General features: G+C 41.3%; 2 protein-coding genes and 2 pseudogenes across 5 annotated transcripts in view; 1 reads left to right on the top strand and 3 right to left on the bottom strand.

Moving 5' to 3' along the window:
• The window catches only part of ADAT2 (adenosine deaminase tRNA specific 2), a 30594-nt gene extending 12962 nt beyond the window's left edge, over positions 1–17632 (bottom strand). Inside the window, exons 1-2 of one of the 2 annotated variants that reach the window (XM_020900456.2) lie at positions 17437–17527; positions 4925–5048 (exon numbers count right to left, since the gene is read on the bottom strand). Coding sequence is in view for 1 of the 2 variants with exons in the window: in XM_020900455.2 (XP_020756114.2) it covers positions 17437–17532 (96 nt within the window). In the remaining variant the exon portion in view is untranslated. Of the gene's footprint in view, positions 1–4924; positions 5049–17436 lie in introns of both variants that reach the window. The other variant, XM_020900455.2, reaches the window with a different exon arrangement.
• Positions 7531–8125, bottom strand: LOC110141534 (ATP synthase subunit d, mitochondrial pseudogene; annotated as a pseudogene).
• On the bottom strand, positions 13428–14675 carry LOC139033011 (PEST proteolytic signal-containing nuclear protein pseudogene; annotated as a pseudogene).
• A 75-nt stretch (positions 17633–17707) lies between the features above and the next one.
• Positions 17708–22433, top strand: part of PEX3 (peroxisomal biogenesis factor 3) — a 34094-nt gene continuing 29368 nt past the window's right edge. Inside the window, exon 1 of one of the 3 annotated variants that reach the window (XM_070461495.1) lies at positions 17708–17985. In XM_070461495.1, the coding sequence (XP_070317596.1) occupies positions 17913–17985 (73 nt within the window). In that variant the 5' untranslated portion in view covers positions 17708–17912. The remainder of the gene's footprint in view (positions 17986–22433) is intronic. The other 2 variants (XM_070461494.1, XM_070461493.1) reach the window with 2 other exon arrangements.

Genomic DNA, 22433 nt, shown 5'->3' with positions numbered 1-22433 from the left:
TCCTGCACTAGCGGGCAGGTTGTTTACCACCTAGGAAACCCCAAGAAGTAAACCTACATAGAGCCTATGAACATCTAGCTTATTCCACTCCTAAGTATTTACTTAAGAGAATATGTGTCCAGCAAAAAGAGACAAACAAACCTTGTAAAAGAATGTTCATAACAGCTTGATTCATAATAGCCAAACATAGGAAATAGCAGAGGTGTCCATCAACAAAAGAACTGTAAACAAACCATGGAATACTACTCAGCAATGAAAAACAAACAAACTACTGATACAGACAACAACGTGGATGAATCTCAGACATGATAAGGTAAAAGAAATCAAACACAAAAGCGCACACACTGTATGATTCCCTTCAAGTGAAGGACTAGAACAGACTAAACTATGATGAAAGTAATTGCAACAGTGGTCCATCATGAACAGGGATGTGTAGCTTGACTGGAAAGGGACACAGGGAAATCTGGGGAGGTGAAAACTTTATCGTGATAAGGGTGTGGCTTACATAGATGTCTGCATCATTCAGAACTGAATGAACAATACATTTAAGACCTGTGCATCTCACTGTATGTTAAATATGCGTGCATGCATGCTAAGTCACTTCAGTCGTGTTTGACTCTGTGTGACCCCATGGACTGTAGCCCGCCAGGCTCCTCTGTTCATGGGGTTCTCCAGGCAAGAACACTGGAGTGGGTTGCCATGCTGTCCTCCAGGGGATCTTCCTGACCCAGGGATCAAACCCGCGGCTCCCGCACTGCAAGTGGATTCTTTACTGCTGAGCCACCAGGGAAACCCATGTGAAATATAGCTCAACTGGAAAATACAAATGAGAAAAGTAAGTTTAGGCACAGTTCCATCATCATCCCAGGGATGGTAAACCAATCATTATAGTTGCAGACCTCCATCACCAGCTGTCCATTTTTCTTCCAGCCCTATGGTTGAGGGAACGGGCTTCCCTGCCGGCTCAGCAGTAAAAGAATCTGCCTGCAATGCAGGAGATGCGGGTTTGACTCCTGGGTTGGGAAGATCCACTGGAGATGAAAATGGCAACCCACTCTGGTATTCTTGCCTGGAGAATCCCATGGACAGAGGAGCCTGGTGGGCTACAGTCCATGGAGTCACAAAGAGTCAGACATGACTTAGCGATTAAACCACCACTGGTGGCTGAAGGAGCTCCAGCAGTTCTGGGGCCCAGGACCACTAAGGAATACTTCTTCAGGCAGACAGCAAAAACAGACAGGTTACTTTCGGGATGCCCTGACACCACAGGTGAGAGAGAAACTGAAACGTGGACTAGTGTGCAGTCATTTCCAGCTCACTATGGTTTAAAGAACCCAAGTACAGCTGTTTCTAGAAAGGCATAGCATTTCCTGTCTGGGCAGCCTGGAAGACACTCTAGAAGCCTACATTCCTATTGAAGCAGAGGCATTTACACAGACCACAGGGCATATAAAGTGCCAAGCTGAAGGCTTTGCTAAAAACAGTGTGTTCTGTCTCCTGCACTAGCCTCCTGCTCCCAGCAATAACACTAGAGCTAGCGTGGGTTCCTTAGCTGCTTCAAACATGCTCAACTGACACTTTTCATTTGGCCAACAGTGGTGAAAGGAGAGGCACGCTGTGGGAGCATGTGATACTTCTCTTGCGTCCGGAGTAGTGGGATAAAGCTGGGGCCTGGAGAGATGGAAGAGACAGTATCTGAAGCGGGAAGACCACGTTCTTCAGAACTGGGTCATGTGCTACCCACGGGCTAGTTCTGTCCCAGTTCTGTAAAAACAGTTAAAGCATACCCAGTTTGCGCAAAGTTTGAAAGACTGCAGAGTTCCAAGGTTTGGTGCATATATACAAATAACTATACGAATGTACCATAGGTTACTACAGGAAGGAAAGCTAGGAGGACTGACAGGTGGGGAGGGAGGAGACAGAACCAGCACAGTTAAGGCAATCGTCACACAGAGAACGAAAGTTAAAATAACTTCAGGATGACACATAAGCTGGGGTGCACAAGAGAGACAAATCGTGTGCTCATCTATCAAATATCTCTCAAGGGTCTTGAGATAGGAAAGTTATCCTGGATTATTAGGTGGCCCCAAGTGCAATCATAACTGTCCTTATGAGAGACGTGGAGAGAGATTTGACACATAAAGTAGAAAGCAGTGGGACAATGGAAGCAGAGATTTGAAGATGCTACGCTGTTGGCTTTGAAGACGGGGGAAGGAGCCATGAACCAAGCAAAGACTGTCACATTAGAAGCTGGAAAAAACAAGGAAATATATTCTCCTCTAGGGCCTCCAGAGGGCGCACAGCCCTGCTGACACATTGGTTTGTAGGGCAGTGAAACAGAGTGGGCTTCTGGCCTCTAGAACCATAAAAGAATAAACCTATGCTGTTCTAAGCCACCAAATGTGCAGGCATTTGTTACCAAAGCCAGAGAAAACTAATACATCCTGCTAAGAGGAAGAAAAGATAAGCTAAAACGTGAAGAAAGTATTTATAAACCACATATTTAAGGGGACTCTTGAGAGTCCCTTGGACAGTGAGATCAAACCAGTCAACCCTAAAGGAAATCAACCCTAATATTCACTGGAAGGACTGATGCTGAAGCTGAAGCTCCAATACTTTGGCCACCTGAAGCAGAGCCCACTCGTCAGAAAAGACCCGCATGCTGGGAAAGATTGAAGGCAAAAGGGAAAGGGGAGTGACAGAGGATGAGCTGGTTAGATAGTATCACTGACTCAAGTAACATGAATTTGAGCAAACTTCAGGAGACAGTGAAGGACAGAGGAGGCTGGTGTGCGGCAGCCCACGGAGTCACAAAGTTCAGTTCAGTCACTCTTTGCGACCCCATTGACTGCAGCACGCCAGGCTTCCCTGTCCATCACCAACTCCAGGAGTTTACTCAAACTCATGTCTATTGAGTCAGTGATGCCATCCAACCATCTCATCCTCTGTTGTCCCCTTCTCCTCCTGCCTTCAGTCTTTCCCAGCATCAGGGTCTTTTCCAATGAGTCAGTTCTTCACATCAGGTGGCCAAAGTATTGGAGTGTCAGCTTCACCATCAGTCCTTCCAATGAATATTCAGGACTGATTTCCTTTAGGACTGAATGGTTGGATCTCCTTGCAGTCCAAAGGACTCTCAAGAATCTTCTCCAACACCACAGTTCAAAAGCATCAATTCTTCAGCACTCAGCTTTCTTTATAGTCCAGCTCACATTCATACGTGACTACTGGAAAAACCATAGCTTTAACTAGACGGACTTTCATTGGCAAAGTAATGTCTCTACTTTTTAATATGCTCTCTAGGCTGGTCATAGCTTTTCTTCCAAGGAGCAAGTGTCTTTTAATTTCATGGCTGGGTCACAAAGAGTCAGACACAATTTAGTGACTGAATAACAACACATTCAATAACAGTCTAGATTTGGATTATGAAAAAAAAAATGCTCAAATTTCAACAGTTTAAAAAAATTGTTAGAAAATGGGCAAAAGATATTAAAAAGCATTTTATCAAAGATGGCATACAGATGGCAAATAAGTATATGAAAAGATGGATACATCATTAACCATTAGGGAATGCAAATTAAAACCACAAGGAGATATCACTACACACTTACCAGAATGGCTAAAAGAAAAAGTATTAACAACAGATGCCAGTGAAGCAGAGAAACAGGATCTCATATATTGCTGGCAGGAATGTAAAATATTAGAGCCACCCCAGGAGACGGTTTGGCAGTTCCTTAAAGAGCTAAACATGCACTTAACATACGACCCAATGATTGTACTCTGGGCATTTGTTTACCCAGGGAAATGAAATCTTATGTTCATACAAAAACCCAGTTTCATATACAGACATGAATATTCAATGGAATTTTACTCCTAATAGCCCAAAACTGGGATGACCCAAATGTCCTTCAAGGGCTGTCTGGTTACACAAAATGCGTTACATCCACCCATGGAAAACTACACATCGATGAAAAGGAATCAGCTATTAATTGACTCAAGGAAATTATGTTGAGTGGGGGGAAAAAAAAATCCCCAAAGGTGACATATTCAAGTATACAGCATTCCCAAATGACAAAAGTATAGGCATGGAGAATAGATTAGTGACTGCTGGGGTTTAGGGTGTGGAAAGGATGGTGACCATAAACGGGTAGCATAAGGGAGCCTTGTGGTGATGGAGAAGTTCTAGTGGTGATCAAACAAAACAGGCAACAAAACTGCACTCAACTATGCATACACAGACGCACACACAGGTGTACATACATAAAGCTGACGAAATGTGAACAAGTGCTGCAGACTGGGTTAATGTTATATTCCTGGCTGTGATATTTCACTACAGTTATGCAATATGTTACCACTAGAGGAAACTAGGGGAAGGGAATTGGGGCTGTCTCTGTATACTGTGTTGCAACTTCCTGTGAATTTGTAATTATTTCAAAATGAAACATTAAAAAAAAAAAAGGTGGAATAAACCAGAAGGCTCTTACAATGGCAATTAAGAAGAGATGCCTACTGAGGCAGGAGGAAAACCAGGAGTGTCTGGGGCTATAGGAGATCCAAGGAAAACACAGGGCCAAGAAGGAAGGGTCAGTTTGGGTGGGGTGGAGGAAATGAAAACCAGTGGCCTGAAGAGGGGCTTATGTGTAAGTTATATTTCTAGTTTCTATTACAACAGACTGTTGTGTCTGTATGTCAAGTGTTCTGATTCTGAGCTTGCAAATAATAAAGAGCTGAGAGCTTGTTGGAAAGCTCCCCCTGATGTAGGACGAGTTCAGGCACATTATTCATTCATGTACTTTATAACCCTGTGCGACTGGTTTGTGATTTCCCCATTTTACAGATGAGGAGACTGAGCCATGGGAAGGTTACGGGATCAGTCCCTGTGCGAGGCTGGGCCTAGAGCCCAGGCCGTCTGGATGCATCCACTCACTTGTTCAACAAACCTCTCTGGAGCCCTGCCTGGTTCCTGGGTTCTCAGCCGCAGCTCTGCCTCGAATGTCTACTCCAGTCACCACTGACCAGCTACTCTACTGGTGCTTGGGTTCGTAGCAGCGCTGGTTCAAGGGACAAAAGCAAAGGGGACGTTTAGCAGGAGGGTGAGACCTAGAAAGTTCAGAGAAAAACAAAGAAAACAAACACGGGGCCACATGACAAGGATTATCTGCGAACCTATCGCAGAAGAGCTCCACGTGAGGCTACCTGTCCATTTCAAACGTGCAGGAGGGGATCCAGAGCCGAGGTAAGGAGGGAGGAGGTGGCAGGCGGAGGCAAACCCAAGCTGCCCGCTGGCGTGCCTGCCACATCCTGACTTACTCACCTGGAAAACAGCCGGGGCCACACTCAGGCCCCGGAGAGGGAGTGAGACTTGGGCCTTTCATTCTTTCCTGCGGATTTTCTCATTTCCTCCAAGAAAATGATCTGCTTTTAACTCTATTTCCCACTCTATACTATCTTCCTGTTTCATTTTAGTGAAAATGCCTTCCACTGCTGTCCCAATTAGAGAGAAAGCATGAGTGACAGAAGTACTTGAAAAGGGCAAATAATGCTGTTGATGAGGAATGGCCTAGACTGAGGGTGAGGGGTGAGCAGGTGGAATGGTGAGTGACGGAGGAGGTGGTGAGAGCAACCTCAGAACCCCATGGAAACAAGCCAAGTGTATATACGCATATATCAAATAACTATGTTTGCTTTGCTGCCAAGTTCAAAATAGATTTAATTACACTGAAAAGACTTTTTAATCCATCCCATCTTGTATATTCCAACACTCCCACCACCTCTTCTGCCAAGTCTGATCGTTTCATTATAAATGCACAAAAGATCAGGCAAAATGGCTCTGAATTCTACCTATGTAGGTTTTCAACCACCTCATCTTTTTTGAGAGGCTCAGTTACTATTTAAAATGGTGATTTTGTCTTTCATAAATTAGTAAGTTACCAAGGTTCAAAACTGAAGAATGAAACCTCTCTTCTCACTGGCTCAAACACTGGTCCCCACTCCAAGTGTCTTTGATGTCATTTCTTTTGCTCTTCAAATGTGATCTCCTGCACTCTAGGCAGGGTCCACCTGCTACAGATTAAGACAACTCTAAGACAGAAGAGACTCTGCAGTTTCTCTAAAGCCATCCTTCCTACAAACTACTTTCTAGTGATGCAGCGGTAACAGGAGGGGAGAGGGGGTCTGAGAGCACAGACTCTTGAAGAGTACCCAAGTATACCTCCTACAAAAGAAAAAAGAAAATTGGAGGAAAAGACAATTCGGCCAGGACAACTCTTAAGTAGAAAATAATAATGTTCAAAAGGTCAAAGGACACTAGAGCTGTTACTGCTCATGACTCTGAGAAGCTCTGTTCTCCTGTAACACACTAAACTTCTACACCTGGCACCAAGAGCTTCCCAGCCATCACCCATGCTCTCCGCCAGCCAACTGAGTCAGCCGAACCTTTCATTATCCTTCCAGGTCCTTTGTCCTTAAACTTCTTGGAGCCCCTCTGAGAATCCGGTTAAAGTTATGGACACTCCCGTGAAAAAGGCACAAGCATGTGACATTTTTACACACAGCATCAGGGTTTATAGATTCCTCCTAAAACCTGAGCCCTGGCTAGGAAGTCCTGTTCCAGACCGATAAGTGGATCCCCTCCTAACCCAAGACCAAGTCTTGGGTTGGTGATTCCTCCAACCCAAGGATGATTCCTTGGGTTCATCTTGATGATTCCTCCCCTTGAGAACCTGTCTCTTCTTTTCCACTCACCTACATCCTACTTCCCTTTTTCAAGTTAAGAAAGCATCCTGTAATTTCACTCAACTAACTCGCTCAGGACTTTGTCACCTATTATCTGATAGCATTTTATGTCTGCCTCTTATTTTGGACCCTGGACTTGCTACTATTAACTTTTTCATTTGTGTGGCTTAATTTCATCAATTAAACAGCATGCTCCTGGGGGGAAGCACTAGGTCCAAGCACTAGCAAACCTGTTCTGCTCACCTTTGCAGGCCAAGTACATAGCACAAGGCCTAACACAAAGACACATTTAATCACACTACATTTGATACAATGGATGTTTCTGTGCTTGATTTCTTTATGAATTTTCTTCAGACCTGCCATAATCTTATACTAATACTAGGTGCCCGGAAAAAGCAACCATAATACATGATTTATTCCAGAAACCTTGCAACTTTTCTCCCTCTGACTCTCTGATGATATATTTTTATACTAAATCTTTCTTTTTTCCCTAAGTGTAAAGTAAGTATGTTCAAGGAAGAAAACTTGGGGGTAAAAAAAATTCACACATCCAAAAATAAAAACCACTCATAATCCCAACGCTACAAAATATGACCACTGCTATTATTCTGTAACGGAAGTTTTTCAGGTTTTTTCCTATGCCTGCATATACATATTTGTAGCTTTTTAAAAAGCCAAATAGATTTACACTATATATACCATTAGCAGACTGCTTTTTTCATTTAGAAACATATTATAAACATTTCCCTATGTTGAGTAATATTTTCGCAGCACATGATTCTTCTTTTTTTTTTTTTTTTCATCATGTAATTGTTTTTAATGTCCAGAGTTTGTAATTCCAGGGCCAGAGCTTTCTCCCAGACCCAAGTTTATAAGCTCTCAATTGGCCTGTGAGGCCAGTAGGGATACTTCTTCTTGTCTAATTTGGTTTCTGGGAAGACTTCATTCAAGTCCTCAATGGTCATCTGATCAAATAGAATTATGTTCCTCATCTTCTCCAGCTCTTTCTCATATTCCTGAATCCTGGTCTTTGACTGAGTCAAAAACTCAGCACAACTTTTCACATCTTCTTTTTCTTCAGCATCCACCTGGGCAGTGTATTTATCCTCTGGTATAGGAAACTTCAGGGCATTAAACTTCTTCTCAAAATCGTCCACCAAGCCAGCCTTTGCCATGTTGGCCTTATAGTAAGCCCAGTCGATGGCAGGTGGCTTCTCGGGCAGAGCAGCCAACCTGGAGGTTAGGGTCTCATTCCAGGACTTCAAGGAGTTAGCCACCACGGCCTTCTGGTTTCGAGGGATGATCTCCCCGAAAGCTACCCAGTCAACGGTTTTTAGAGCAAGTTTCCATCCAGCCATCTTGAGATCCTTCACCAACCCCCAAGCACATGATTCTTTTAAGGCTACATGGTGCTTCTCTGCATGACTATTTATGATTCTGTTAATTGGTCCCCTATTGTTTGACTAGCACATGTGGCTATTTTTCAAATTCCTCACTATTCTAAACAAAATGGAGAACTTCCCTGTATATCTCCACTGATTCCTTATGAATTATTCCTAGAAACAGCTATAAAATACAAGGGGTTCCTACAAAGTAATTTTTTTTTTTTTTTAGAATGAAGCGTTCTCATCCATTCTTTTTTTTCTTAAGGCACACCAGAATTTTTTTTTTAGTATTTATTTATTTGGCTGTGCCAGGTCTTATCTGCAGCGCACAGGATGTTTAGTTGTAGCACGTGGGATCTACTTCCATGTTGTTACTGCTGTTGAGTCGCTAAGTCGTGTCTGACTCTTCCCAGCCCCGTGGACTGCAGCATGCCAGGCTCCCCCTGTCCTCCACTACCTCCTGGAGTTTGCTCAAATTCATGTCCACTGAGTCGGTGATGCCATCTAACCATCTCGTGCTCCCTTCTCCTTTTGCCTTCAATTTTTCCCAGCATTAGGGTCTTTTCCAATGAGTCAGCCCTTTGCTTCAGGTGGCCAAATTATTGGAGCTTCAGCTTCAGCATCAGTCCTTCCAATGAATATTCGGAGTTGATTTCCTCTAGGATTGACTGGTTGGATCTCCTTGCTGTCCAAGAGACTCTCAAGAATCTCCTCCAGCACCACAGTTTGAAAGTATCAACTCCTCAGTGCTCAGCCTTCTTTATGATCCAACTCTCACATCCATATAGGACTACTGGAGAAAACCATAGCTTTGACTATAGGTACGGTTGTTGTCAAAGTGACATCTCTGCTTTTGAATACACTGTCTAGGTTTGTCATAGCTTTTCTTCCAAGGAGTACGTGTCTTTTAATTTCATAGTTGCAGTCACTGTCCACAGTGATTTTGGAGCCCAGGAATATAAAATCAGTCAGTGCTTTCACTTTTTCCCCTTCTATTTATTATGAAGTGATGGGACTGGATGACACGGTCTCAGTTTTTTGAATGTTGAGTTTTAAGCTAGCTTTTTCACTCTCAACTTTCACCCTCATCATGAGGTTCTTTAATTCCTCTTCACTTTCTACCATTAGGCTGGTATCTGCACATCTGAGGTTGTTGAAATTTCTCCGGGCAATCTTGATTTCAGCTTGTGCTTCATCCAGCCCAGCATTTTACATGGTGTACTCTGCATATAGGACTTCCCTGCTGGCTCAGACAGTAAAGCGTCTACCCAGACCCAGGTTCAATCCCTGGGTTGGGAAGATCTCCTGGAGAAGGAAATGGCAACCCACTCCAGTATTCTTGCCTGGAAAATCCCATGGATGGAGGAGTCTGGTAGGCTACAGTCCACGGGGTCACAAAGAGTCGGACACGACTGAGCCATGTCACTAACTCTGCACATAAGTTAAATAAGCAGAGTGATAATATACAGCCTTGTCACACCTCCTTTCCCAATTCTGAACCACTTAGTTGTTCCATGTCCAGTTCTAACTGTTGCTTCTTGACCTACCTACTAGTTCCCTGACCAGGGATCAAATCCAGCCCCCTCGCATTGGGAGCAAGATGTCCTAGCCACTGGACCACCAGGGAAGTCCCTACAATGTGGTTTTTTTAAAGTAAAACTAATAATAAAATTGGGCAAAAGAGAATATATCTAGGCAATTCACAGAGGAAAAAAGGCCCAAATGTCTAATTAGGATTCCCAATGCATGGTAGTCAGTGGGAATGAAGTGAATAGGCAGAGGGGTCCGACAGAGCACAATGGGGAGCAGTGAGCAATCAGACACAGCACGGGACAAACTGGGGGTGAAGCCAGGTGGCTGGGCTCAAATCACATCTCTGTCCTTACCAGTTCCCTAACTGCGGGACGCTTACCTAACTCTAAACCTCGATGTCCACATCTGAATATGAGGACAGTAATAATACACATCTCATATGCTTTCAAATGGTGGTGTTAGCAAACACTCTTGTTCAGCAGTCCCTTGTTGAGCAAGGAGATCAAACCACTCATTTCTAAAGGAAATCAACTCTGAATATTCACTGGAAGGACTGCTGTGAAGCTGAAGCTCCAATCCTTTGGCCATCTGATGGAGAGTCAACTCACTGGAAAAGACCCTGATGCTGGAAAAGATTGAAGGCAGGAGAAGGGGACGATAGAGGATGAGATGGTCAGATAGCATCACTGACTCAATGGACATGAATTCGAGCAAACTCCAAGAGATAGTGGAGGGCAGAGGAGCCTGGCATGCTGCAGTCCATGGTGTCACAAAGAATTAGACATGACTTAGTGGTGACTGAATAATAACCACCATAGAGCAGGACTACTGTGGACCTTATACACATGGCCAGTATGAAACACAGCCCATGGCAATGTGTCTGGAATGTAAGAGTGCAATGCTGTTATTTTTTTATTTGATTCTAAGCCTACACCCTTAGAATTATATGCTGTGATGATTAAAACAATGACCTTTATTATACGGTATCTCTCCAAAAGAAAACTGTCATGAAAAATAGCGATTTTACAAAACAATAATAAAATATAGAGAACTTTTTTTAAAGTTTGATAACGTCACCAAAGAACAACAAGAAATGTAACTGATATTATTCCTCACCTAAAACATTGCCAAATGTTCAGCAGTGATAATTCCAGGGATGGTGGGAACAGGGGTAGGACAGAACATTCTCATACACAGGGGTTGGATCTGGGACCATTTCAGACCAGTGCTATCCAACAGAACTGTCGATGGTAATGGAAACATCCTTTGATCTGTGCTGTCCAATGTGGTTGCCACTCGCCATGTGTGGCTACTGAGTACTTGAGAAGTGGCTAACATAACTGAGGAACTGAATATTTAATTTCTTCTTATTCATGAAATAACTAGCCACATATGCTAGTGGCTACTACACTAGGCAGTATAGTTCTAGAAGGCAATCTAAAAACGTCTAGATAAATGGCTTTAAAATACATACATCCTATGTCCATGTTTGGTAATTCATTCCAGAGCAATAAAAGAACTATGGGATGGGGGTGAGAGGAAAATAAACCAAAATAAGAAATAATTATACCTAGGAAAAAAGGATACTTACAATCATGAAGAGAATATGTAATTCTATTTATTTAAAAGTACATATGTCAATAAATTTATAAAAATAAATTTCTTATGACTATGAATTATCTATATAATCAGAAAAAGAAAACATTAAAATATTTTCATTTGGGGAAAAAAATACCATAATGATATTACTGGGTCAAAGGAAAAGCTCAGTTTTAAGGCATTTTTATATGTATATAACAAAGTTGCCTTCTAGAAAAGATGCCCCAATTTCAGCAACCAACTAACCAACTCCTCACACACACATCCTTATCTACAACAAGCATTACAAGTTTTTGACCTTTGCTAATTTAACAGCTGAAAAATTATGCTAAGTCGCTTCAGTCGGGCCTGACTCTGTGCAACCCTATGGACCATAGCTTGCCAGGATCCTCTGTCCATGTGATGCTCCAGGCAAGAATACTGAAAAATTATATCTCTTTTTTAATTTGAATGTAATCTATTACTAGTGAAACCACACATTTGTTAACTTGTTCATTACCTGTGTTTCTTTTAGAAATAGCATATTCATTCATATCCTTTGACTTTTTCAATATTAGGGTATATATCTCTTTGCCAAGCTTCTTTATATATCAAGGTTATATCAAACCTGTCCTTTTATTTACGTTGCAAATATTTTCCCTCTGTCCTTTGCTTTGTTACTTTGTATCTTACTTTTTTACTATGCAGAAATCTTCAATATTTATATAACTAAAACCGATTCATTCTTCTTTTATGTTTTCTGCCTTCATCATATACTTTTTTTTTTTTTAGAGTTTGACAAATTTATTGGTATTTTAGTAAAGACATTCATCTTAGTTGTTTCTCTCTCCCATCTTGACCATAGGTTGATATTTGAGTCAAGAAAATGAAAGGTAGGAGAGGGGTGTTATTTCAACATAAACATCAAAATGAACAAAAATGGAAAGTTTGCCTACATTTAAGCAAGTTAAATTCATGTATCTTGATATAATTAAATCATGTAAGTAAGAACTAATAGTTCTATATACATTTCCATTGTTTTACTTGGGGCTTCTAAACTCAAATGCAAGTGAACAAAGTATTAGGAATATATACAGGCTGCTTCTCTGGAGTTATTACTTATTAAAAGAGCTCAGAGCAAGTAGTTACCACCAATCAGTCTGAAGCTGCCTCCAAAATCTAACATTGTAGTTTTCAAGGAAAATCATTATACTGTATGTATGTTTCTTCTATGTGTGTCTATGCTTTAAAAGATGTTTAACTGTCACATTAAAAAAGAATTCATATACAATACAAAAATACAAAATAAACACAATCCTACAACACATAGATCAACAAAGTATATGTGGTCGAAGATTCCATAAAATATGTTTAAAGATGTATTTTCTTTCACTTTCAGTATCTAAAATGTGCTTTTGAGAGGCCACTGGTTAGCAAGTATACAGTTAAAGTAAACCATATTTTTGTGCTAAATAAGAATTCCTGTTAATAAGTTCAAATCAAATTGGATTTCACAAGTTAGTAACATAAATGCTTTGATAAAGTTACAGAAAGTGCATCTTTCTTATCTTCCATCTTCATACATTGTTGCTCCCCCCCCTTTTTTTTGGTGTTTATATCCTTTAAAAAATAAGAACAGCCAAACATTTAACTATTATGTACACTGAAATTTTTGGTGGTGGTTTTTTTTTTTTAAGTCATCTGTATTTGTTACAACTTTTTAAAGCAGAATGTGACTTGAGCACTACATTTCCATTCACAAAACTTGCTCCAAGTTACTTTTCCAGTGGCTTTACAACATGCCTGAGCAGGCTTATAAGTTTGCTACTCTAAACAATATTTTTCTTTGGAAAACAAGCCCTATGTATGGACAGCGACTCCAATCAAGTTGGTTCAGCTTAACACACTAACTTCTAGAGGCCTGGCACATGCAGTCATAACTACAGGGGATGGAAGTTTTAAAAAGTATATCCCAGAAGATGAAAACTTGCTTTAACAAGTGTTTCTTTTAAACATCACGGTATATACTTCAGAACACTTCAGTGACAGAAAATTTTGGTCTACTAAAGAATCCGCTTGATAGCTAAACACTTCAGACCACAAAGTTAACACAGGTTAAGAAACAGCTTCCTTATGATTTGCCTCAAGATCTGATGGAAATGCTTACAGGAACTAGCTAATAACAAAAATCAAGAGAAGCACATTCAAAATACTGATTTACTTTGGTAGCAAATGGTTGTTCTTTGAAGACTAATGAAGGTAGACAAAACCCTTTAAAGTGAAGTGGGCTATTTTAAACACTCAACAGTTTATGTAAAATTTTAAAATGTTCTTTCTAAAGAGCTAAGCATCTGTATCCACTGATAGCAATGCAATAACTAGTTAATGATGATTTGAAACTAAACAAATGCCCATTAGGGAAGAAAAAAAGCTGTATTTTATCTAATTTACTTTCTCAGTCAATAGTCCAGTAACATTTTCCTCCCAATACTCCCTTCTCTATAAGGCTGTTCCTGGGAGCCAGACAAGTTTAGGTTAATAAGGGAGTTAAGTTAGCGAGTAATAGACTACAGTTTAAATAGACAACGTTTTGCTTCCCTCCTAATGTGCTAATAGTTGTGTCTAAAAAAATATGCAATTCTTAGAAAGGTACCATTTCTGATTTTTTTAGTATCTGTAACCTTGGGAAACTAATCACATGAAACTACAAAATTAGTAAATGTCTCGAAATCTGTATATAAAACATAAATTACTTCTAATTTCAAATTCTCATTTATTAGTGTACCACTCAATATTTAAAAAAAGAAAAAGAAAAAAAAGGCAGCTCCAAAGATAGTCTTATACCATTCCTTAAGAAAGGAAACTGTTCCTTTTAACTTTATACCCACCCCACACCCCAATTTCAAAGCACATCATTTAATTGTCTTGGTCATGGACATTTCCAAGATGAGATTTTATATTTCGCTCCCATAGCTTCTGGTTATCAGAAAACCCATGCTTTCCTTTATTGAAGGAATTTGGTCCTGCTGATGTTGGCGTATCCCTTCCAATATTCTTCATCCTCATCTTTGCTTCTGGAGGCATTTCCTCTGGTTCACTATCTTCATCTTCATTAAAAGCTGCTGCTACTGAAAGGGTTTTTGGAGCAAGAGTTGGAACCGGTTCTTTAGGCTTACTTGAGCCAAATTTGATGCATATGGCTGAGGCTTTCTTTGTGGTCTGACTACCTATGGCAAATCCAAACTTGGAGATCTTTGTAGGCTTTGTTGGGAGGTCTGCAGTTTCATCTTCAGCTGATCGCTTCTCAGCGCTGCGACTGGAATTTTCTCCTCTATTACTGGAAGAAACAGTCTTAGTTTTCACAGGTTTTTCTGCTTCTTCTTCAGGTCCTCCGGCGGCTCCAGCTCGCTGTGGCTTCTCAGGCTTCTCCTCTCCCGCCTTCCCCCATCATATACTTTAAAGAATCCATCTGCATTCCAATTCCTCCAGGCCTTCGCCCAACAAACACTAACAGCAATCAGCCAAACACTTAGCCCCTTGAATCGGTCATATAAATATGTCTACTCTGTCCGGGTGCTGCAAGAATGCTAGTATCCTCCCTATCATTATATGTACACCGGACACCTCACTTTCAAATTCCTCAGAATACATTAGCTACCTCTAAAATCTGGTACAAGCTATGCTTCTGGTCTGATCGTAAACTCTTCTCAGAAGTACACAGGACACTTTCTATTACTTCAACAAGTCTTCAAAGTACTTTAAGATTTGAAGTTCCTTTAGTGGAGGTTGGTTGGGGGGATGGTTGGACAAAGTCCAAGATTTATCACAAGCATTCTTTTCCCTTTGTTTAAGACCTGGAAGAAACATGTGTGCGTGTGTGTGTGTGTGTGTGTGAGTCGCTCAGTCGTGTCCAACTCTGCGACCCTGTGGACTGTAGCCCGCCAGGCTCCTCTGTCCATGGGATTCTCCAGGCATGAATTCTGGAGTGGGAAGAAACATATACTACTGGCCAAAAAAAAAAAAAGTGCAAACTAAGGACCTCCTTGACCCTGTGGAGATAAACTAGGTAATCACACCCTTAGGAGTCTATAGTCCAATTGTGGCTCAGATGGTGAAGCGTCTGCCTGCAATGCAGAAGACCTGGGCTCAATCCCTGAGTCAGAATGATCCCCTGGAGAAGGAAATGGCAACCCACTCCAGGACTCTTGCCTGGAAAATCCTATGGATGGAGGAGCCCAGTAGGCTACAGTCCATGGGATGGCAAAGAGTTGGACACGACTGAGCGACTTCACTATACTTTAAGAAACAAAAATGTCAAGGCCAGAGAGATCCTAAAGACTACTAGGAGTTCAACCATCCCATTTAAGAGTAAGAGGCAATACTCTAGGGGGATAAAGTGACTTGCCCAAGGTCATATCAAATAGGTACACACTGCTACATTTAAAATGGTTAACCAACAAGAATCTGTTGTATAGCACAGGGAACTCTGTTCAATGTTATGTGGAAGCCTGGATAAGAGGGAGTTTGGGGGAGAAAGGATACATATATACATATGGCTGAGTTCCTTTGCTATCCACCTAAACTATCAGGACATTTCTTTTTTTTTTTTAATAATGACATTCTTAATTGGTTATACTCCAATACAAAATTAAAAGTTTAATTTTTTTTAAAAGGTAGTAAAAAGACTCAAATGTTCATTCCAGAAGTCTAGAGAATAGTATAGAGGATACGAAAGGAGAGATAGAAAACACATGTCTGATACACAAAGGGGAAAAGTTCAATGACTGAATAAACTCAGCTATTTCTAAAACCACTATTGAGTCCTCTATGGTAGGATCTCTCAAAATTTCATCTATGCAAGTTCCCCATAAACATTCTGAGGAGAGTTCCTGGAGCAAACGAAAATAAATGGAAGAGACCAAAACTTTTCAGCATTCCCACATCCCCTGACCTCCAGGTCTCTTATCCATAGAAAGATGTAAATGCAGCTTAATTTGAGACATTTCAACCGTCACGTGCATTTACTATCATCCTCACGACTTATGCTGCCCAGCGTATATTATTGAAATCATTTGGGGGAAGGAGAGAAATTTTGATACCACATGAAAACTCCTTTTGTCCAGCTGGAAGAATTTAGTAACATAAAACGAGTTCAGGAATTAATTATTTAAAGTATATTTCAACATTAAAGTATCAAACAACAAGTTACATGTCCTATAAGTTTAATGGGGAGAATATATTTTGAAGTGGGCTGAAAGACTGCATCATGAAATCAAATCAGGTATGATGACCAGCGTTTGTTTTTCCAAAATGGAATGAAAGAGAAATACCAGGAAAACTGTGCTTAGGAAGGTTAAGCATCATTTTGTAAAACTTTTGTCTCAATTATACCTATGTGTATACTGGGCGTTTACTGGAATGTAATACAAAATAATTTTTTTTTTTAAAAAAACTGTGAGTCACTTACAGTTTAAGGGATCGCAAGAGTCGGACCCGACTTAGCGACTAAACCACCACCACCACTTTCAAAAAAGTATGAGAAACAAGTTTTTAAAAATATGCATAAATGATTTATATGCCTATACATATACGCCAAATACACTTTTATCCCCATTAAAGAGTTCGCTGGCACACATAAGTACGGGTAAAGTTTGGGTTGTACACAAAGCTGATCAGAGCCCTCCTTAATCAGAATCCTGAAGGGAGTGAGCGAAGAAAGTTAAAGGGCAAAGGTCAAGCGGACGGATGGATGGATGAATGAATGAATGAATGGTGGAATCTGCTCAAACGGCTGTTTTTATCCTGCTCTCTACCAGAAACATCCTCAGCCTCCTTCCTTCTCCTAGATAGGTTCAAGAGGTCATACAGACAAAATAATGGAAATTCGCGGATCTGCCAGTGTCAGCAGGAAAGAAGGGGACGCAGCACGCACGTGCCAGCAGCCCCGAATAGGGATGTTGACGCTTACTTCAAACCAGTGAAAAAGAAACAATTTCTGTATTTCCTCTCTTCCTTCCCTCAGAGCCACTGTGAGAATGGACTAAAGAACATTTCAGGACAGTAAAAACCAGCTGTTTACCCACAGATTGTGAGCACCATCGAGATTACTGAGACCCAGAAAGCACCCCGGGGCCGTTTACTCAAATGCTCGGTCGGGACAAGCCGGAGAAAGTTCCGACCCTATGCGTCCACGCCCCGGCCCCCTCACCATTTGCATCGCCTGCTCCATCCACTTTTCGGTCTCCTCTGCAGACACCGTGTACGCGCCATCGGTAGCCGCCGTGGACCCCGCCTTCGCCTCCATACTGCACCCGGGCCGCCTCGCTCAGCTAGAGAGGCCGCGAGGAAATAGGAGCACAGGCTACGGAACGCGGCGGATGCGGGCTGTCGTTTCCGGGGGAATCGAACGGTGAGGCACTCGGGAGCGAATTCTGGACGGACCTGGGCGCCCCGGACCAGTGAGCTGCAGCAGCAACAGAAAAGGGCAACTGCCCAGCTCTAGTCCACGCCCCCTTCTCGCTCCGGTAACAGTGTCTGCGGAAAGTCGCCTTTGTGATTTCTGGAGAGCACCGAGCAGGACCCGGCCGTCCAGCCCGGTCGTCCGTGCCAGGCGACAAAGAAAGGGTTTCCTGGTGGACCATCATCCCTCCCCTCTAGACAGCCCGCACCCCGGGGGCCTGAAAAATGCTTAGATCTACGTGGAATTTTCTGAAACGTCACAAAAAGAAATGCATCTTCCTGGGCACGGTCCTCGGAGGTGGGTGACAGCGTTCTTGGCAAGGCGCATTGGAAGAAGGGGGTGGGAGAGGGGTGTCTGTCTTCTAAAATAGAGGCGGAGAAACCACAGCCCAGGATTCCATCAACCATGAGACGGGGTATGGGGTGACAAACTTCCAAGGCTCTTTAAAGAAAGAAAGTGAAGTCGCTCAGTCGTGTCCGATTCTTTGCGACCCCATGGACTGTTCCCTACCAGGCTCCTCCATCCATGGGGTTTTGCAGGCAAGAGTACTGGAGTGGGTTGCCATTTCCTTCTCCAAGGCTCTTTACATCTCTACAGTTATGAAATGTGTGCCCTTTGCCCTGGCACTGCTCCTTACTCTGTGTTTTTCGCCTTTTACTCATTGCCTTTGGGATAACCCACCTCAGTGTTTGGGGGGGGGGGGGGGTTGTTTGTTTGTTCCTTGGGTTCTTTTCTCTCTTTTTTTTCCTCTTCTGTTTCAAGACACTGTTGTCTTACACATTTTTTTTTTCTTATTGTTTTCCCATGAGATTTGCCACTCCCAGTGCTTGATTTGGCGTTCATCCTTCGCAGAAGTTTCACAATATTCGAGGAGAGTAAACTAAAGCTTGCACTTCGAGTCTTGTTTAAAGGGAATTCGAATTTTTTTTAGAGCAGCACAGTTGTATTGAAGGACTGTGCTAGAAGGTAATGCTAGACAAAGAAACACAGATCAATATTTTAGCTCTGTTCCTGCTCTTTTAGAACACAAACTATGTAGTAAACTAGGTAGTAAGAAAGTACTTGCAGGATGCTGGGCAAGCAGGATCTTCAAGACTGGGATGAATTCCCACCTAATTCACGTAATTAAGTTATGCAGGCTGAGAGGAGATTTAGAAACAGATTAGATAACAATCTTGAGAGCCTTTTCCTCATAGGACAGTCGTGTCCTAATGAGTGGAGATCTAAAGGAAAGAACAAAATGTCTTGGGTGATACAGGAGAAAGAAATGCAGGAATGTTAAGAGGGAATTTTTAGCATTTGGGTGTTTTGAGAAATATTGTCACTAACTACATACTTTGGTTACAGAAGTAGTAAGAAGCAAAAGCAAAAGTTTCCCAAAGAATTTGGTTGTTTTTCTCTTACTATTGATTCTATTTTATGGCTCCCAAACAATTTGAAATTGACAGTACTCGTAGTATCAGTAATTCAGCTCTACTGAATCTTGAAAATTTGAAACAGGCTTCTTGTTAATGAGGCAAGGAGAGTGTTTTCCTTTTGTCTGAGGTCTATCACAAATCAATAATGATCGAGTATAAATTTTATGGCATTTGAAAAATTCTTTACAGATAAAAATGTATTTTTCAGTGTTTTTATCCACTGATATCTAATGTATATTTAAACTGTGCTAAAACTACTGAGTCCACTTATTTGTAGAAGCTAATGATTTGTGTGTGATGGAAGAAGTATAAGTAGAATGTTTTTGCCATGACTGAAGGTATCTTTAGAACCTAAGAAAAAATAGCATACTCCTTTAGATTTGTGGAACAACCTAATTGTGTATTAGAAATAATCATAAGGGAAGCAAAAGAGTACATTTAAAATATATATTTTTTTAATCTGTCAAGAGCTTTACAGGTACAGATTAAGAGGAAAGAGAAAGGCGAGTGAGGATAGGGGGCTGGGGGAAAGTTCAGAGGAACAGGAAAAGAAAGTAATCCTAGTATTTTATAGCAAAAAGGGATGTCAGTTTAAAAGGAAAAAAGAGTAGATGACCGTGACTGGCATTTCTTTGAGCCTCATAGTTTTTCCGCTTCAAGGGCTGGTTTTATAACATGGTACATATCAATTAATCTAAGAAACATTTATCCCTTGCCTATAGTGTTGAAGGGCTTCTCTGGTAGCTCAGTCGGTAAAGATCTACCTGCAACTCAGGAGATCCGGGTTTGATCCCTGGGTTAGGAAGATACCCTGGAGAAGGAAATGGCAACCCACTCCAGTATTATTGCCTGGAGAATCCCATGGACTGAGGAACCTGGTGGACTGCAGTCCATGGAGTTGCAAGAGTTGGACATGACTTACTGACTAAACCACTACCATAGTGTTGAAAGTAATATGATTGGAAATACAAGATTCACAGAGATTTTTTAATAGTAATAGCTACAATTTTGGGCGTGCCCAGTGGGCCCTATATGAAGTTCTGTTGAGTGGGGATGATGGCAGGATAGCTATTGTTATCTGCATTCAAAAACATGGGAACCAGGCCGCTAAGAATTTAAGAAACTTGCCAAGGATCCCAGAGTTAGTTAACAGGGAAGCTAGAACTCAAACCCCAGTGTGTTAGATCAAGAGCACATTCTCTTTCTACACTGTGTCATTCTGTCTTCATGAACTTTATGGTCTGAGAGGAATGAAAACAAATGACTTAGTTTGTTCCAGCTGGTATAACAAGATTTCACAGCCTGGGTGGCTTATAAATAACAGAAATTTATTTCTGACAGTTCTGGAGCCTGGACGTCTAAGATCAGGGAGCAAACGTGGCTTGGTGAGGGCCTGCTCCTGAGTTAGATCTTCATGTGGCAGAAGGGTCTAGGGATCTCAGTGAAGTCCCTTTAATAAGAACATTAATCTCATTCTTGAGGGCTACACACCCGAGCCCTAAGCGCTTCCCAAAGACTCCATCCTCCCAACACCAGGGAATAGGGCCTTAGAATTTCCACAGATGAATGTAGAGGAGATAGAAACATTCAAGCCATGCAAGTATGCAAAACAGTAAGAGCTGAAAAAATTATATCAAACTGGCAAATAGCATGTGCAGTTGGGAAAAAAAAAATTAGGAAAAGACTTCATGGAAGAAGTGGCACATTTTGATAGACTTGCAGATTAGGTAAGATATCAACATTCCTGTGCAAGAAGCTTGTCCATCCACTGGTGGGGGGAAAAGAAGCTCAATAAAAACTGAGTTATGGGCCTTCTTAAGTAGGAATTTGGATGACTAACTGCTTTAGAGAAAGTCGTACAATTTGATCAGTTTTAAGACTAGAGCAGTGCTTCTCAAACTTTTTGGCCTGAGGTCTCCTTTACACTTTTAAAAATTAAGGACTCTAAAGAGCTCTATAAAATGTGTGTCTAATAATAATTATTTCCATATTAAAAATTTAAAACCAGAGTATTTTTGAAATAGTAATTATTTTAAAATGACAATAGTAAATCTGTCACATATTAACATAAATATTATTTTCAGAAAGCAAGTGAGAAAAGTAACATTGTTTTGCAGTTTTACAGATCTCTTTACTGTCTGGCTTATAGCTCTGTCCACATTTAGTCAGCTGCAAAGGCACTTGTCGTGTAGTCTTTAGAAAACTCCACTGTACACTCACTCATATGAGAAGGAGAGTGAAAAAGGCAAAGAGCATTTGTGTTATTACAGAAATAATTTTTACTCACAGATGCCCTAAAAGGTTATTGTGCACCTGCAGGAGTGCCCAAGCCACACTTTGAAAACCTCTGTGCTAGGTGACTCAGACAATAAAGAATTCGCCTGCAGTACAGAAGACACAGGTTTGATTTCTGGATTGGGAAGATGCCCTGGAGAAGGAAATGGCAACCCACCCCAGAATTCTTGCCTGGAAATCGCATAGATAGAGGAGCTTGGTGGGCCACAGTCTGTGGGAACCCAAAAAGTCAGACACGCCTGAGTGAATAACACTTTCTCTTTTTTCTCTTTAATGCTAGCAGAAGTGTTGCACAGAACAAACAACTTCATATGTATTCACTTGCTGATTTATTAAATATCAAAGCATTGATTTGTAATTTATATCTTAATCCCTGTAATGTCTTGGTCTCTTTAGTTTTTTATTTATTCATCCATTCATTCAACAAACATTTGAGTGAGAGTGACTAGTCTCCCTGTTTTCAACTCAGGTGACAGAGAAATAAGACTCCGTTTTTGACTTTGAGGAACTCGTGGTGCATCCAGAAAGCAGAAGTGGAAATAGACAGAAGTAGTGCAGTCAGAGTGTCAGAGTTCCATGGTAGAGGAGTGTCTGGGAGCACAGGGAGAGAGTCGTGTTCAGCAAGCCCCATTGAAGAGTCAGCTGGAGCCACAGCTACAGAGGAGATGGGAGCACGGGAAGGGGATGTTCAGCAGCAAATATGTATTGAGCGTCAGCTGTGTACCAGTGTTATATATTGGGGTGTCATTATATAAGACAAAACATTTGGGCATGTTTTCAAGGAACTTCCTTATAAGTAATTCTGATGTAAGTGGAACAGGGAACCACATTAAGAAATGATGGCAGGGTGTTGAAGAATTCTAAACATGGGAATTGAATAGTCATATTTAACTTTTAGCAAATCACTTTGCCTATAAAACCTGGGTTGAAAAGGTGAGAGACCAGAAACAAAAGAGTAGAATTAGGAAACTGTTAAACCAGTTCAAGAGCATTAATGATTGGGTCTGAATGAAAATAATGGTAAAACGGTGG

The sequence above is a fragment of the Odocoileus virginianus genome, chromosome 34 (genome assembly GCF_023699985.2).
Source record: "Odocoileus virginianus isolate 20LAN1187 ecotype Illinois chromosome 34, Ovbor_1.2, whole genome shotgun sequence".
In the NCBI taxonomy this organism is placed as follows: Eukaryota; Metazoa; Chordata; class Mammalia; order Artiodactyla; family Cervidae; genus Odocoileus; species Odocoileus virginianus.
This window is presented reverse-complemented; position numbering and strand designations above follow the sequence as displayed.